Source organism: Mucor mucedo (genome assembly GCF_025094135.1).
Source record: "Mucor mucedo strain NRRL 3635 chromosome Unknown EV154scaffold_4, whole genome shotgun sequence".
In the NCBI taxonomy this organism is placed as follows: Eukaryota; Fungi; Mucoromycota; class Mucoromycetes; order Mucorales; family Mucoraceae; genus Mucor; species Mucor mucedo.
Window position 1 is genome coordinate 461830 of NW_026252288.1, and position 14228 is coordinate 476057.

The 14228-nt window shown below is 38.9% G+C and overlaps 5 protein-coding genes across 5 annotated transcripts; 4 read left to right on the forward strand and 1 right to left on the reverse strand.

Annotated features, from left to right (window-relative positions):
* Window positions 1-221: 221 nt before the first annotated feature.
* Window positions 222-2914, forward strand: EV154DRAFT_476331 (carbamoyl-phosphate synthase L chain, ATP binding domain-containing protein; the record flags this gene model as incomplete). Its single annotated transcript, XM_051598024.1, has 8 exons — window positions 222-336; window positions 405-444; window positions 527-629; window positions 687-904; window positions 1018-1707; window positions 1781-2187; window positions 2262-2560; window positions 2618-2914. 8 exons carry the CDS (start codon window positions 222-224, stop codon window positions 2912-2914), a joined length of 2169 nt encoding a protein of 722 aa, XP_051463100.1.
* A 141-nt stretch (window positions 2915-3055) lies between these two features.
* EV154DRAFT_598286 (geranylgeranyl pyrophosphate synthase) lies at window positions 3056-4566 on the forward strand. Its single transcript, XM_051607040.1, has 7 exons — window positions 3056-3180; window positions 3261-3415; window positions 3466-3659; window positions 3730-3801; window positions 3872-3932; window positions 3990-4068; window positions 4126-4566. The coding sequence occupies exons 1-7, from the start codon at window positions 3061-3063 to the stop codon at window positions 4426-4428; spliced, it is 984 nt and encodes a 327-aa protein (XP_051463101.1). The 5' UTR covers window positions 3056-3060; the 3' UTR covers window positions 4429-4566.
* A 3030-nt stretch (window positions 4567-7596) lies between these two features.
* EV154DRAFT_491865 (uncharacterized protein) lies at window positions 7597-9874 on the forward strand. The gene is made up of 3 exons (XM_051599608.1): window positions 7597-9155; window positions 9231-9534; window positions 9597-9874. Exons 1-3 carry the CDS (start codon window positions 7707-7709, stop codon window positions 9728-9730), a joined length of 1887 nt encoding a protein of 628 aa, XP_051463102.1. The 5' UTR covers window positions 7597-7706; the 3' UTR covers window positions 9731-9874.
* EV154DRAFT_491870 (kinase-like domain-containing protein) lies at window positions 9770-12477 on the forward strand. Its single transcript, XM_051599609.1, has 7 exons — window positions 9770-10143; window positions 10215-10431; window positions 10487-10595; window positions 10683-10782; window positions 10841-11078; window positions 11182-11342; window positions 11419-12477. The coding sequence occupies exons 1-7, from the start codon at window positions 10055-10057 to the stop codon at window positions 12308-12310; spliced, it is 1806 nt and encodes a 601-aa protein (XP_051463103.1). The 5' UTR covers window positions 9770-10054; the 3' UTR covers window positions 12311-12477.
* On the reverse strand, window positions 12365-14226 carry EV154DRAFT_491874 (uncharacterized protein). Its single transcript, XM_051599610.1, has 8 exons — window positions 13999-14226; window positions 13676-13928; window positions 13597-13610; window positions 13488-13533; window positions 13322-13428; window positions 12871-13257; window positions 12672-12791; window positions 12365-12605 (listed from the first exon to the last, which is right to left on the reverse strand). Exons 1-8 carry the CDS (start codon window positions 14159-14161, stop codon window positions 12373-12375), a joined length of 1323 nt encoding a protein of 440 aa, XP_051463104.1. The 5' UTR covers window positions 14162-14226; the 3' UTR covers window positions 12365-12372.
* Between the last annotated feature and the right edge of the window lie 2 nt (window positions 14227-14228).

Below are 14228 nucleotides of genomic sequence, written 5' to 3' on the forward strand. Positions count from 1 at the left end.
ATCAAATATTCCATCTCTCGCTTGTCATACATTTGTACCTTTTTTTTTTGCGGGGAAAGAGAAGCACGTCACAAAGTGTACTATTATTGTATGAAATGTGTGTTGTGTTCAACCCAAAAGATTGTTTTTTTTCCCACGACATAATTTGGCAAAAACACGATTTATTCTTTTTTTTTTTCTCCTTTCCTTTCTTTTTTCTTGTAACTGTAAAAAAAAAAAATATGCTTCAGATCCATACACGATTACCTCGAGTGATTTTTTCCATCAAGTCGACGACGACACTTCTTCGTCGTTTTCCCGACTCCGCTATTCGAGGTTATACTACGACCAGTCGAGGTAAAAAAATAAAAATAAAATTGAAAGAGAAGGATGAAACATGGTGGATACTTATTCTTTTACTGTAGGTACGAATCCTTTGTTTGACAAGATTTTGATTGCCAACAGGTAAAAAAAAAAAAGAAAGAAAGAAAGATATGGATTGGGAAGAGTAAACCAAGATTTAACGCTTTTTATTTTCAAAATATAGAGGCGAGATTGCGATTCGAGTCATGCGTACAGCAAAAGAATTGGGTATCAAGACCGTGGCTGTCTATAGTGAGCCTGATGCCAACGCGCAACACGTCAAAATGGTAAGTTTTGATATATATATAAAGAGGGGGAGCTTTTTGACTTAGAGCATGATTTAGGCAGATGAAGCTTATTTAATCGGACCTGCAGCATCAGCCGAAAGTTATCTTTGTATCGACAAAATCATGAATGTGGCCAAAATGACGGGATCTCAAGCGATTCATCCAGGCTATGGCTTTTTATCCGAGAATGCTGATTTTTCAGATATAGTCAAGGCGGCAGATTTAGCCTTCATCGGTCCTTCCGGCAGTGCGATGCGTTCCATGGGTTCAAAGAGGTAACTGAAAAAAAAATAATAAAATAAAAAAATCCCACGCTATTCGGCATACACACACACACTGAATTTGTATTTTTCTCACGCTCCTAATTTTTTTTTTTTTTTCATAACAGTGAGTCCAAGTTTATTATGCAAGATGCAGGTGTTCCTGTTGTTCCTGGTTACCATGGTGAAAATCAAGAGATTGGATTTCTGAAAGAGCAAGCGGAAAAGATTGGTTATCCAGTGTTGATTAAAGCGATCAAGGGAGGAGGAGGTAAAGGCATGCGTATTGTACGAAGCCCTTCTGAGTTTGAAGAGATGTTAGCGTCATCCAAGCGCGAGTCTATCAAGTCATTTGGAGATGATAAGGTGCTGGTAGAAAAATACCTGGTGCGTCCTCGACATGTGGAGGTCCAAGTGTTTGCGGATCAACATGACAATGTAGTGCATTTGTTTGAGCGTGATTGTTCTGTGCAAAGACGTCATCAAAAGGTGATCGAAGAGGCACCTGCGCCCGGTTTGACGGAGGCATTACGTGCTGAGTTAGGAGCAAAAGCAGTAGCTGCTGCTCGTGCGGTAGGCTATGAAAATGCAGGCACCGTGGAGTTTATTATGGACAATGTGGACAAGCAATTTTACTTTATGGAAATGAATACTCGTTTACAAGTCGAGCATCCTGTTACGGAGATGGTGACTGGAACTGATTTGGTGCGTTGGCAATTAGAAGTTGCTGCTGGTAATCCACTTCCCAAGATGCAACATGAATTAGCCTTAAATGGTCATGCCTTTGAAGCTCGTATCTATGCTGAGAACCCATCCAAGTAAGCCAAGAACGGTCATAAGGCAATCCCTCTTCTTTTTATACTCATCGTCTTTTTTTTTTTTTATTTTTAGCCATTTCCTTCCTGATACAGGCCCACTTTTCAGCGTGCGTACACCTTTGGCTAGCCCCAATGTGCGATTAGAAACCGGTTTTGTACAAGGTGATCAAATCAGTGTGCATTACGATCCAATGATTTCCAAATTGATTGTCCATGGAGAGAACCGTAATGATGCGTTGCGACGATTCCGTCGAGCCTTGGAGCAATACCAGGTGGTAGGATTGAATACAAATATTGCGTTTATCAAGACCGTGGCCGAACACCCTGCTTTTATCCAAGGAGAAGTGGAAACTGGGTTTATTGAAGAGTTCCACAAGGATTTGTTTAAGGAGCCTGGAGCTCCTGATGCCACAACGTTGGCATTAGCTGCCAGTGCACTTCGATTAAAGGAAATTGATAACATCAAGAAGTGTTCCCAAGGTTTGTTTGCTTTAAAAAAGAGCTCATCAAGAATAAAAAAGAAAAAAAAGAAAACTTACATGTATGAAATACAGATCCTTATAGCCCTTGGAGTGCTCATCAAGACTCATTCCGTATTAATAATATTAATCACCGCACATTTTCCGTGAATGCAAATGAGCATCCTTATCAAGTGATTGTGTCTACAAATGCTCAAAAGTCACACTTGATTGATATGCAAGTAGTGGATGGTACTACATCTGAGACGATCCAGACTTTTACAGGTGTAGAAAGTCATTTTGATGAAGAAGGCAGTATGGTGTCTTCAATCGATAGCAAGACTATCAAGTCCAATGTTGTTTTGCACGATGACGACATTGTCGTATTTGACGAGGTAAGGAGAAGTAGAACAAAGAAAATACAATAAAGACTAAAATGAATAAAATTATAGTTTGGTCGCACGACGTTCAAGTTACCTACGCCTGTTTATCTTACAGCGGTAGGGGATGGTCATGGAGCGGGATCGGTCAAGACACCTATGCCTTGTAAGATCTCACAAGTGCTTGTCCAGCCTGGTCAAATCATTGAGAAGGGAACAGCCTTGATTATTTTGGAGGCAATGAAGATGGAGCATGTAATTAAAGCACCTGCTGCTGGAACCATTGATCAAGTTCTTTATGCTGTGGGTGATTTGGTTGCTGAGAATAAAAGCTTAGTGACATTTGCAGCGGCAGTAGTAAAAGAATAATAAATTAGAGTTTTTTTACCAAGTGTTACTTGTTAAAGTTTTAAGGAGTAAAAAAAAAAAAGCCTGTTTATGCAACTTTTCGAGTGTCTATAAATACTGATCGTGTCAGCTATACTCTTTTACCTCCCAATTAATCATTAAAAAAAATGTTATCCTCTAGTATTCAAGAAAGCAATTTCAATTCTACCACTTCTAAACATATTGAAACTGTTTTACCTTATGGCAAACATAACAAGGGTTTAGATATTACCAAGACAAAAGAAGATGTAAGTTGATCTCTCTCCCCCTTTTCCCATATCCTCCTATTTCTTTTTTTATTAATTAATAGCACCTCACTATAATTTAGATCTTATTAGAGCCCTTTCATTACCTTTGCTCCAACCCTGGTAAAGATGTACGGGCTAAAATGATTGAAGCGTTTGATGCCTGGTTGCAAGTGCCCAAGGAGGATTTAATTGTGATTACACGTGTGATTGAGATGCTTCACAGTGCCAGTTTATTGTAAGTAGACGCATAAAGTAAATGACTTTTCTTACTCACATGTACACTAGGATTGATGATGTGGAGGATGATTCTGTGCTTCGTCGTGGGTCGCCCGCTGCGCATCATATCTATGGCACACCACAAACAATTAACTGTGCTAATTATGTGTATTTCTTAGCTCTAGCTGAGATCAGCAAATTAAACAAGCCTGCCATGATTACCATTTACACGGAAGAATTAATTAATCTCCACCGCGGACAAGGTAAAAAAAAAAAAAAAAAAAAGAACAATGAAATGAAAGAGGGAGGAACTGACTGTGTGTTACACACTAGGAATGGAACTTTATTGGCGTGACACACTGACTTGTCCTACGGAAGAAGACTTTCTTGAAATGGTCAATGATAGTAAAGTTTGGAATTGATCGACAGTGATGTATGTAATATTAAATGTTTCTTTTTTTTCTGATTGGTTTAGAAACTGGAGGTCTTTTAAGACTGGCTGTCAAGTTAATGCAAGAAGCGAGTCAATCTGAAATGTAAGTTCTGACCAGGAGAGTGTGAAAAGTGAGGCTAGAGTTAACAAGATTGTTTAGTGATTATACCGGCCTAGTCAGTAAGATCGGTATTCATTTCCAAGTGAGAGACGACTACATGAACCTTCAATCCAAGCAGGTAAGACAAACACGAAACAGATGAGAATTTACGTGTATGTAACTTATGTATAATTAGTACGCGGATAACAAGGGCTTCTGTGAGGACTTGACAGAAGGAAAGTTCAGTTTTCCCATTATCCATTCTATCCGAATGGATCCTAGCAACCGACAATTATTAAATATCTTGAAGCAGCGCAGTCAAAGTGTAGAGCTAAAGCAATTCGCGCTGCAATTATTGGCCAAAACGGATACGTTTAATTATTGCCGCCAATTTCTGGAGGTGCTTGAGACAGAGGCAAGACAAGAGATCAGTGCTTTAGGTGGAAATCGTATGTTGGAGAAGATTATGGATGTATTGTCTATTAAAACCGAACAATAAATAAAATTTGCTCTCCCTCCCTCTTTCTTTGCTTAGCATAACATATAAACTCCCTTGAATATTTGGAGACCAAGTAAAAGGGATCTATACATGGTCCAATCGGAAAAAGCATATTATATGACGTTGAAGCGCACTTACAAATAATCAATGATGGTTTTATAGAATGGTCTATAAACGTTTAATAAGCTAGTAACTCTATTTTTATCCTTATTTTTTTTGTACTACGTCGCTGCCAGAAAAAAAAAAATAGCTCTTGTTGTGCAAACCTATTTTGCATGGACGGTTGTTCAGGTTTTAAAAAGAAACCTGACTCTAAATTTCATAAAACCATACAGTAGCTTCGGTAGAGCCCACACGGTAGCCACAGGAGGATAAAAAAGGCGTAGTTGTAGACGCTGTATGGGCACGCACTTTTTCAGAAGAATGATTCAGCAGAAAGGCCATCAATGTCCAAATAAAAAGCGTCAAGATACCCATCTGATCAGCTGGTCTTTTATGGCCCAGTCTCCTAAACTCCAGTTATGATGGCTGTAGTAAAAGTAGGCTTAAGATAGGATAGTTTTGCACAAAAAAAGGTTACAAAAGAAAACAATAGGATCAATCAGAATTCGTGTCAGATTTATTGATGTTAAAAGTTAACTGAAGATTTAAGAAGAGGAAAAATAAACAGTATTTATAATAAATGGAAGGGACGAGGCCGAGGATACTACTCTTAAAAACTTGAGTATGCCATCAATAACAATATCAATATTGGACAATCAGTGCTATGCATAGTCAATAGAGAAATAGTAACGATAACATGTCTTTAAGTTTGGAAGACATATGAAAAAAAGATCGGTGGTATAGTTAGCCACCCATTAAACTATAAGAATCCTACTGAATAAGCGTTAGTTATTGATCAACATCCGAAATTAAAAACGCAATATGCAAAATTAAAAACGCAATGGAATGGGCTATGCCGAAACTGCTCCAAGCCCAGGATTAAATCCGCAAGGAAGGACCCAGTACACCCTTGTAGAAAGCAATGAGATCTAAAGGGCCTCGACATAAGCAAACTATAATTTAGCACCGAAACTGCTCCAAGCCCAGGATTAAATCCGCAAGGAAGGACCCAGTACACCCTTATAGAAAGCAATGAGATCTAAAGGGCCTCGACACAAACAAACTACAATTTAGCACCCATGTGGTCAAAGTGCCGAAACTGCTCCAAGCCCAGGATTAAATCCGCAAGGAAGGACCCAGTACACCCTTAAAGAAAGCAATGAGATCTCAAGGGCCTCGACACAAACAAACTATAATTTAGCACCGAAACTGATCCAAGTCCAGGACATTACATCCGCAAGAAAGGACTCAGTACACCCTTATAGAAAGCAATGAGATCTAAAGGGCCTCGACACAAACTATAGTTCATTACCAACTATCCATCACTTGGGGATCAAGTGCTGAAACTGATCCAAGTCCAGGACATTACATCCGCAAGAAAGGACTCAGTACACCCTTAAAGAAAGCAATGAGATCTAAAGGGCCTCAGACTTGCGTGTTTTGTCGTTTGATATCAAAAACTATCAACACCAAGCAACATACACACCCCTAAGATAAGGCTAAGGTGTAGAATTATACTTATCTTGCAAAGATTTTGAGAATTGTTAAAGGGAAAAAACAATTCACAAAAAAAAAAAAGCAATAAAAAAAAATTATAAAAAAAAGATGACGCAGGAATTTTTCTGTTTAAAAGTCAGATCTTAGGGACAGCCAGTCTTAATGTTGGGATTATGCTACTTTAATAGATACCAAGAGGCCAATATAACTTAATAACTTGAACTAGATACAAATTTATCACAACCAACATAGTTTAAACTAATATACGTGTGTTATTGCTTACTTTCAGCTTCTCGTTTGGACTTTACCTTAATATATCTGCGTAAGATGAGCTCAAAGGCGATAGAACTGTCAAAATAAGTATAAATCGTTTAATATACATTTATTTGTAATTGTTACACTGTTTCTGATTGTATATCCTGGCTGTCCCTAAGAAAAGCGTTTTTTGTTATATAAAATATGACTTACAGCTATCCCGACCAAAATCTGAGAGCGCAAGCTGGAGGTCGCTACATAGAAAATAGCAAAGACTTGCTGTAGCTGCAATACCACAGAAAAGACAATATATCTTTTTCAAACAATGATGCTAATTTTTAGAGTTTTCTTTTTTTTTTTTAAAAAAATAAATAAAAAGCACGACTAACTAATCTTTTTGTAATGTCGTTTACTTTCATACAAAAATGTGGACTATATTTATTTAAAGAGCTGATAAACTGGTTTATGTCAGGATGATATAATTGTCGATTAAATGATTCATTATGTTCTAGTATTTACTTTCAGTAGAAGTATCTGTAAATACAAGTAAAATATATAAATAGTGTTTTTTTGTATTTAAATAAACAGATGAAAATGCGAACAGCCCTATACGGTAATGAAACAACTCATGTTAAGGCAGCTTTACAGCAGCTCAACGTAAATCACGTATATTCAAAGATTTAAGTAAAAAAAACTTGAATTTAAGCATTAGTTTTACACTTCTTGTCACAGCCATATATCTAGCAGGAAGATAGCATTGATTTATCCATTCTTGATGCAGCTATTGAAAGCAGAGTGTGTGCGTTTAGGCCTATAATAAATGTAACTTTGAATCTCAGCAGACAACGAAAAAAAAAAAGAAAGTCGACTAGGCGGGTAAAGATGAGGATGAGGGTCTCCCCTGCTGAGAGAGTTCCAGTCCTGATGATAATTTTTTTAATGTATTTCAAGCAAAATGGGGGGTGAGGTTTCACTATTTCTGTGCAACGTCGGATTTCAAAGGGTTGAAAGTCTATAAACTTTTTAGCACAGTCCATACTATGGGCCCTATGAAATGTAGATCCCCTCCATCCATTTTTGGAAACTTTTTTTTTTATTATTAGCGTTGGGCTCCCGATAGCCTGATATTTTTTTTTTTTTTTATAGTCTGTATATATATTTTTTTTAAACTGCTACATGAGGTGCAAGAAGAAAAAAAAAAGTAATCCGACTTATTTGGAATCACACTCATTTGTTTTTTTTTGTTAGTAGCGGGAAAAAAGACGGTGAGAGTGTGTGTGAGTATCTCCATTGAACAATTATTAATTTGTCTGACTTTGAAATACATATAAAAATAGCAGGGCAAGCTTTTTTTTTTTTCTTTTTTTCCTTTTTCTCTCTCTTCTGTACCTTTTTTTTATTTTTTATTTTATTATTTATTAAAAATGCCTTCCTCGTTTTCAAATATAATTTCAAGGTCAAAGTCAGTGTTCAGTAAATTTGGAGGAAAGAAAGCAACTGAAGACATGGGAGGATTGGGAGCGAGTTGTTTTAAACGAGGCAATCAGTATTTATTTGGCAGACAAGGACACCCCATTGCAGAGAAATTAGCCATTGTCCAGTTTCAGAAATCCGCTAGTTTAGGCTACCACGCGGCTGAAGCTGTGTTGGGTTTCTGTTATGAATTTGGGATGGGTGTCGAAACAGACTTCGTGCGTTCTGAAGAATATTATTTACAGGCAGCCAAGCATGGCGAAGGGTTAGCCATGGCCCGTCTTGCCTTTCTTCGTAAATACGGTCGACCCAACGTCAAAATTGATCGAGCAGAAGCAGAAGAGTGGACAGAGCGAATCAAACACCAACCTGCTGCTATTCAATGGATTATGGATGCTGCCTCTCTCGATCATCATGCAGCTGCACAATATGCTTTAGGTGTATGTTATCATGATGGCATCTCTGTCGAGAAGGACGAGATGGCTGCCTTTCGTTGGTATAAAGCAAGTGCAGATCAAGGCAATCCACGAGGTCAAGGCATTCTTGGTTATTGTTATGGTGAAGGCTTTGGTGTCACCAAGGATGAGATTGAAGCCATGCGCTGGTATCGATTGGCTGCTAAACAGGGTGAGACTGTAGCTATTTACAATATTGGTTATTGTTATGAAGATGGCATTGGTGTCGAAAAGAATCCAACAGAGGCAGTGAAATGGTATGCTTTATCTGCAGAACAAGGTAATGCATTTGCCCAAAATAGTCTTGGCTATTGTTACGAAGATGGTATTGGTATCACCCAAGATTTCATGAAGGCTACTTACTGGTACAAGCTATCCGCCGAGCAAGGTTACCCTTGGGCAGAATGTAATTTGGGTTACTGTTATCAAAATGGCATCGGTATGCCCAAGGACGATACGTTGGGTGCCTTTTATTATCGTAAAGCTGCTTTACAAGGTCATGCGCGAGCCCAGCATAATTTGGGTTTCTGTTGTCAAAACGGGATCGGTGTGACCAAGGATGAAAAGGAAGCCGTCAAATGGTACAAGCGGTCTGCCGAAAGAGGGAATATTTTCGCCTATCACAGCCTGGGATACTGTTATCAAAACGGGATTGGTGTAGAAGTGAATGAACAGGAAGCCGTCTTTTGGTATTTCTTGAGTGCAGAGGAAAATCATGCACCTGGTCAATTATCGCTGGGTTATTGTTATCGTAACGGCATCGGTGTACCCAAGAATGAAAAGGAGGCCGTCAAATGGTTCAAACGTAGTGCTGAACATGGTAATGCACTTGCTCAAAATAGTCTCGGTTTCTGCTTTGAAGAAGGTATCGGTCTCGACAAGGATACAACACGTGCTGTTTATTGGTACCACAAGTCTGCAAAGCAAAACAACCCTTGGGCACAGGTAATACACCCCTCTCTCTTTTTTTAAATATATATATCTTGTATTCCGTACTAACTCTTTTGCATAAATAAAAAGTGCAACCTGGGCTTTTGCTATGCCAACGGGATCGGCGTAGAAAAGGATAATGTAAAGGCCGTTTTATGGTATCGACGAGCTGCAGCACAGAACCATGCACGTGCATTAGATAAATTGGCGTTACATACACAGGAAGGATTGGGAGTGGAAAAGGATCCCGTGGCTGCTTTCGAGCTATTCAAACAAGCGGCCGAAAGCGATCATTTGTCTGCTCAATTTCACTTGGCTAATTGCTTTGAAAAGGGTCTGGGTTGTCCATTGGATCTCACCTTAGCCACACGCTGGTTTGAACGGGCTGCCTTAGGTAAAATACAATACACACACTTTTTTATTAAAGTCTGTATACTAACCCCTATATTTCATTAGCTGGGTGTCGTAACTCACATGAAAGACTTCGTTTGCTAATTGTGCGTGAGTGTTTACTTTCTCCTGGCATCTCCACTGAAGAAGATTTAATCTACGGTGGATTAATTATTGGTCACAGTGCGCCGGCTGCATAATTTACATACATTTTCATTTCTCTCTTTCTCTTCCTTTTAATGATACCACATGCTCTCCCTTTTCTTTTTTAATATTACATAGTTCGTCTCTCTCTCTCTCCTCTGTCACACACACACACACACACACACACACACACACATACAGCATCTTTTTTCTCTCTCTTCATAATAAATAATTCGAAAGTTCAGACGAAACCACTTTTGTTGTTTGAATGAAGCCATGCTGCCAAGAGATAATATTTCGTACTCCGTCTTATATAAAATAGAAAAAACCCTTTTTTGTTTTTCCCCTGCACCCCTCCTTCTTTTTTTTTCTTTCTTTCCATGAGTTACAAACCTGCGCTTCCGGCTTCTCAGTTATACAAAAAGCTCAAGAAAGTAGGCAAAGGAGCTTATGGTTCTGTTTATAAAGGGTAAAGTTTTTTAAAAATTGTGTAGAAGAGGTGGGGGCGGGACATAACCTTTTATATATATAAAATAATAGACTGGATACTCGAACGAATAAAGTGATTGCCATCAAGGTATTGAATCTGGACACGGAAGAAGATGATGTGGATGACATTCAAAAAGAGATTTCACTGTTGTCGCAATTAACGCATGCCAAGTCACAAAATATCACACCGTACTATGGTAGTTTTTTAAACGATGCAAAGCTTTGGATTATTATGGAATATGCCGCTGGTGGCAGTGTGCGAACTATTGTAAGTTTCATCATGTTATTAAAATCATGGATTGTACACTTATAGTGGATATTAGATGAAGGCGGGGAATCTAGAGGAGAGATATATCGCTGTGATTACACGGGAAGTATTATTAGCACTTTCTTATTTGCATAAAAATCAAATCATACACCGAGATATCAAAGGTAAAACACAACACATGGTCACTACTCCCCCCATACTCTCCTATTTTTATATATATATATATATATCTAAAGTTTAAAGTTGATTAGCGGCGAATATATTGTTAACGGGAGAAGGTCATGTGCAATTATGTGATTTCGGTGTAGCTGCAGCCAATTCATTCCGTCGAAGCACCTTTGTCGGCACCCCGTAAGTTCTGCAGAAAAAAAAAAAAAAAAAAAAAAACTAAGATGCAGAGAGGAAATAGGTATTGGATGGCACCCGAGGTCATTCGAGAGGGAGCTTCCTATGATTACAAGGCGGATATATGGTCTTTGGGTATCACTGTTTATGAGATGGCGACGGGAAATCCACCTTTAGCTAATATTGATCCGATGCGTGCTATTTCCGTCATTCCTAAATCCGCACCACCCAAGCTTCCTGACACCTTTTCTCCCGCTATTCGAGAGTTTGTTGAATCCTGTCTTTCTGAGCACGCCATCGAGGTAAAAAAAAAAAAAAAAAAAAAAAAAAAGAGGGATACATAATTAAAAAATGGGGTTGGTAAACTTTGACACATTTTCTTTTTTTTTTTAAAAAAAATGATAGAGGTTGAACGCGGATGAGTTGTTGAAGAGCAAGTTTATAAAGAGTGTGATGAAGGTTCCACGATCTGCTTTACGTGATTTAATTGCACGTTATGAGAAATGGAAAAAGACGCAGGATGCAGCAAAGCGATGTAGTATTATTTCCAACGAGCTCAGTGAAAGGTATGTGTACATACTATGGGAAGGATAATAATTAATATATATAAAAAAAAAAAGTGCTTAATATAAAAACAATTAGTGATGCAGAGTCGTTGGATGAGTTTGATGAGATGGATAATGAAGGTTGGGAATTCGATACGATTAAGGGAAAGACAAGCACAGTGAAGGCAAGTACGGGGTTACATACACCGTTGAACGAGGAAGAGATAAAAGGGTATACACGACCACCTGAATCCCTACCTCTTGTACGTATGTTTATGACGGCAGAACAAAAAGCAGCAGAACAAGTGAGTATGGCGTCCCCGCCTACACCTCTTTCCACACCACCCAATGCCGTTAGCACAGCCACAGCCACAGTGAAAGCAGCACCGCCGGCCACTGCGAGTACGACGATACCGGATATACCACAACGGTCTGATTTTTCGATGGGGGGTGGAGATATACACACAACGGATTTTTTATCGTCGCATTCGAAACGATTGGTGCCGCGTAATTTAACAACGCCGGTATCGAAACTGACACCGATGACCCGTACAGCGTCAGCGGAAAGTGCGGTGAGCAAGACACGAGCGAGATCACATTCTGAGCAACGGGCAGAACCGATGGTGTCATTGACAGTACCAAAACTTGCGTCGTCGTCGCCGTTAGCACGACGTGTACGATCGGCCACGACATTAAGGCCAACGGTAGAAGAAGATGCAGTAGGGAGGGTTGTCAGGGCGACGGAAAAGGAAGGAAAAGATTTGCATCGACGTAGTATTAGTGCGGATAATGGAAAGATGGTGCATAAAGCGGAATGTGAAGGAGAGGAAGGACGATGCAAAGAGAGTGTGGCACCGTTGGATCTGGATAGGTTAAGATCTCCACAACAATTTTATGATGCGATTTGGGCTACATTGGGAGATTTAAATGGGTGGCTTGATACCTTGGATACCTCCCTTCATCATCTTAATCTTTCTCAACAAGGATAATTGGAGGGGAAATGATTCTACTACTATTATTTATTATTAATTAAAAAAAAAAAAAAGAGAAGTTATAGTTTGGGTTCATGGCTACATTGTTGTTGTTGTTGTTGCTGTTGTTGAAATGAAGTGGATAGACTACCATGATCTACAATGGCTCCGTAACCCTTCATACGAATTTTGATGCCAGTTTCTTCAGAAAGTGTATTCTCTGAGGACCGTGTTGTTAGTAACGGGGAATGGATCACCACGTTACGAGATGGGTCACTACGACCCTTTGTACCGACTCTGATCCTCTTGTGTACTAAAAAAAAGAAAATTATGGGTCAAATTAAGAAAGGTTTTTTTTCTTTTTCTTTTTAAATCTTACCGTTGACAAAGACGTCGGTTTCATCGACAATTTCCTCCCCTATTAAACCTTCAATGACATCTTCTAAGGTAATCACACCTAATGGGATTCCCAACGTGTTGGATACGATAGCCATATGACCTACACTGTTTTTTTTAGCCTTTTTCCTTCTTATTTTTTCTTAAAAAAAAAAAAAAAAAAAAAAACGCAAATAGTTTACTTTTGCCTTCTTGAAAAAACTTTAGGATATCGAGACAACTGGTGTCGGGAAAAGTTTGAGGTAAAGGAGCCATGGGAAATTTGTGAACGGGCCATTGGTCATGAGGGTCATAAGCAATGAGGTGTTTGACCAGTAACATGCCGATATAACCCTGTGTGCTGTGTGTGATAGGGATACGCGAGTAGCCGTTGCGTAAAATGGTGTGCACGAGAGATGGATCGAGAATGGTGTGTAAGGTCAGTGTAAAGACATGTGCTATGGGCGTCATGACATCAGTGACGGATGTCTCGCGTAAATCCAACACAGATGCTATAATGTGAACTTCATCCTCTGTGAGTCCTTCTGTGTCATCGTCAGATCGATGAAGCGAGACTAAAGATTTCAAGCCTATTTGGGTGGGGGGTGTTAAAAAAGAGAGAGAAGGGGCGGAAGTTGAAAAAGGGTCAAATACCTGCTTTTTTGTAAATGGTGCCGTGCGTTTCACCTAGAAAGAAATCCAGTGCACATGCTGTTGGGTATGTAATTGGATAAAGCATGTACATGATAACTAACACAATGCTGAAAGGATGGGTGGAAGGTGAGATGACGGGGAGTAAAAAAAAAAAAAAAAAACTTACGCTGAACATTTTGCACCAATCGCCAGTCCATAACGAACACAGATGGCTGCATAAATTTTAACACATTACACAAGAAAAAAAAAAGGGGGGGGGAGTGGTAAGTGCTTACATTGTGGTATAACTCTAATTAAGGGAAACGCTATTGTTAAAGAGAGAGATAAACAAGAACATACAAAGATAAAACTTACTCTCCAAAGATGACGATTAATGCAGTGGATAACAAGACGGCGACATAGCCACCGCCAATCAACGAGTCGAGGACAATGGGTAAGGTTTCATTGACAATGACGTTGGACAAGAGTAAAGTGACAAGTACCCAATATTTTCCTTTGTTTAATAAATCCAATACTCGTTGAGCATTCTTCTTTTCACTTTCGGATCCAGATTCCAACATGACTTGTAAATTGGTTTCATCGAGTCCCATGAGACCTAATGTCAAACCTACGTATATATTTCGTGTTTTAGTTTCATGATTCGTGTATGTGTGTATGTTTATACTTTTTTTTTTTACCGGCAAAGAAACCGCCAGCGAGTACGAGGATAGCTACTATGAGTACTCGACAACAATACATTTCGGTGGTATAAAAAGTCGTCATGGGAGGACTCTGACGTGTTGTTCGTTTGACAAGACTAGCAGCTAATGCACATTGTCTTATTGCATGCAAAGAACGCATCTAAAATATATATATGTATATATATATAAAGAAAGAAAAGAAATGAAACAACAATAACAAAAAAGAA

Coding starts and splice junctions, on each gene's coding strand:
- EV154DRAFT_598286 (XM_051607040.1), top strand. CDS start 3,061: ATGTTATCCTCTAGTATTCAAGAAAGCAATTTCAATTCTACCACTTCT. Junction 3,660..3,729: donor TAATCTCCACCGCGGACAAG/GTAAAAAAAAAA, acceptor GTTACACACTAG/GAATGGAACTTTATTGGCGT. Junction 4,069..4,125: donor TGAACCTTCAATCCAAGCAG/GTAAGACAAACA, acceptor ATGTATAATTAG/TACGCGGATAACAAGGGCTT.
- EV154DRAFT_491865 (XM_051599608.1), top strand. CDS start 7,707: ATGCCTTCCTCGTTTTCAAATATAATTTCAAGGTCAAAGTCAGTGTTC. Junction 9,156..9,230: donor AAAACAACCCTTGGGCACAG/GTAATACACCCC, acceptor ATAAATAAAAAG/TGCAACCTGGGCTTTTGCTA. Junction 9,535..9,596: donor GTTTGAACGGGCTGCCTTAG/GTAAAATACAAT, acceptor ATATTTCATTAG/CTGGGTGTCGTAACTCACAT.
- EV154DRAFT_491870 (XM_051599609.1), top strand. CDS start 10,055: ATGAGTTACAAACCTGCGCTTCCGGCTTCTCAGTTATACAAAAAGCTC. Junction 10,596..10,682: donor CATACACCGAGATATCAAAG/GTAAAACACAAC, acceptor AAAGTTGATTAG/CGGCGAATATATTGTTAACG. Junction 11,343..11,418: donor TCCAACGAGCTCAGTGAAAG/GTATGTGTACAT, acceptor AAAAACAATTAG/TGATGCAGAGTCGTTGGATG.
- EV154DRAFT_491874 (XM_051599610.1), bottom strand. CDS start 14,161: ATGCGTTCTTTGCATGCAATAAGACAATGTGCATTAGCTGCTAGTCTT. Junction 13,929..13,998: donor CGCTGGCGGTTTCTTTGCCG/GTAAAAAAAAAA, acceptor ATATATACGTAG/GTTTGACATTAGGTCTCATG. Junction 12,792..12,870: donor GTTTTTTCAAGAAGGCAAAA/GTAAACTATTTG, acceptor AAAACAGTGTAG/GTCATATGGCTATCGTATCC.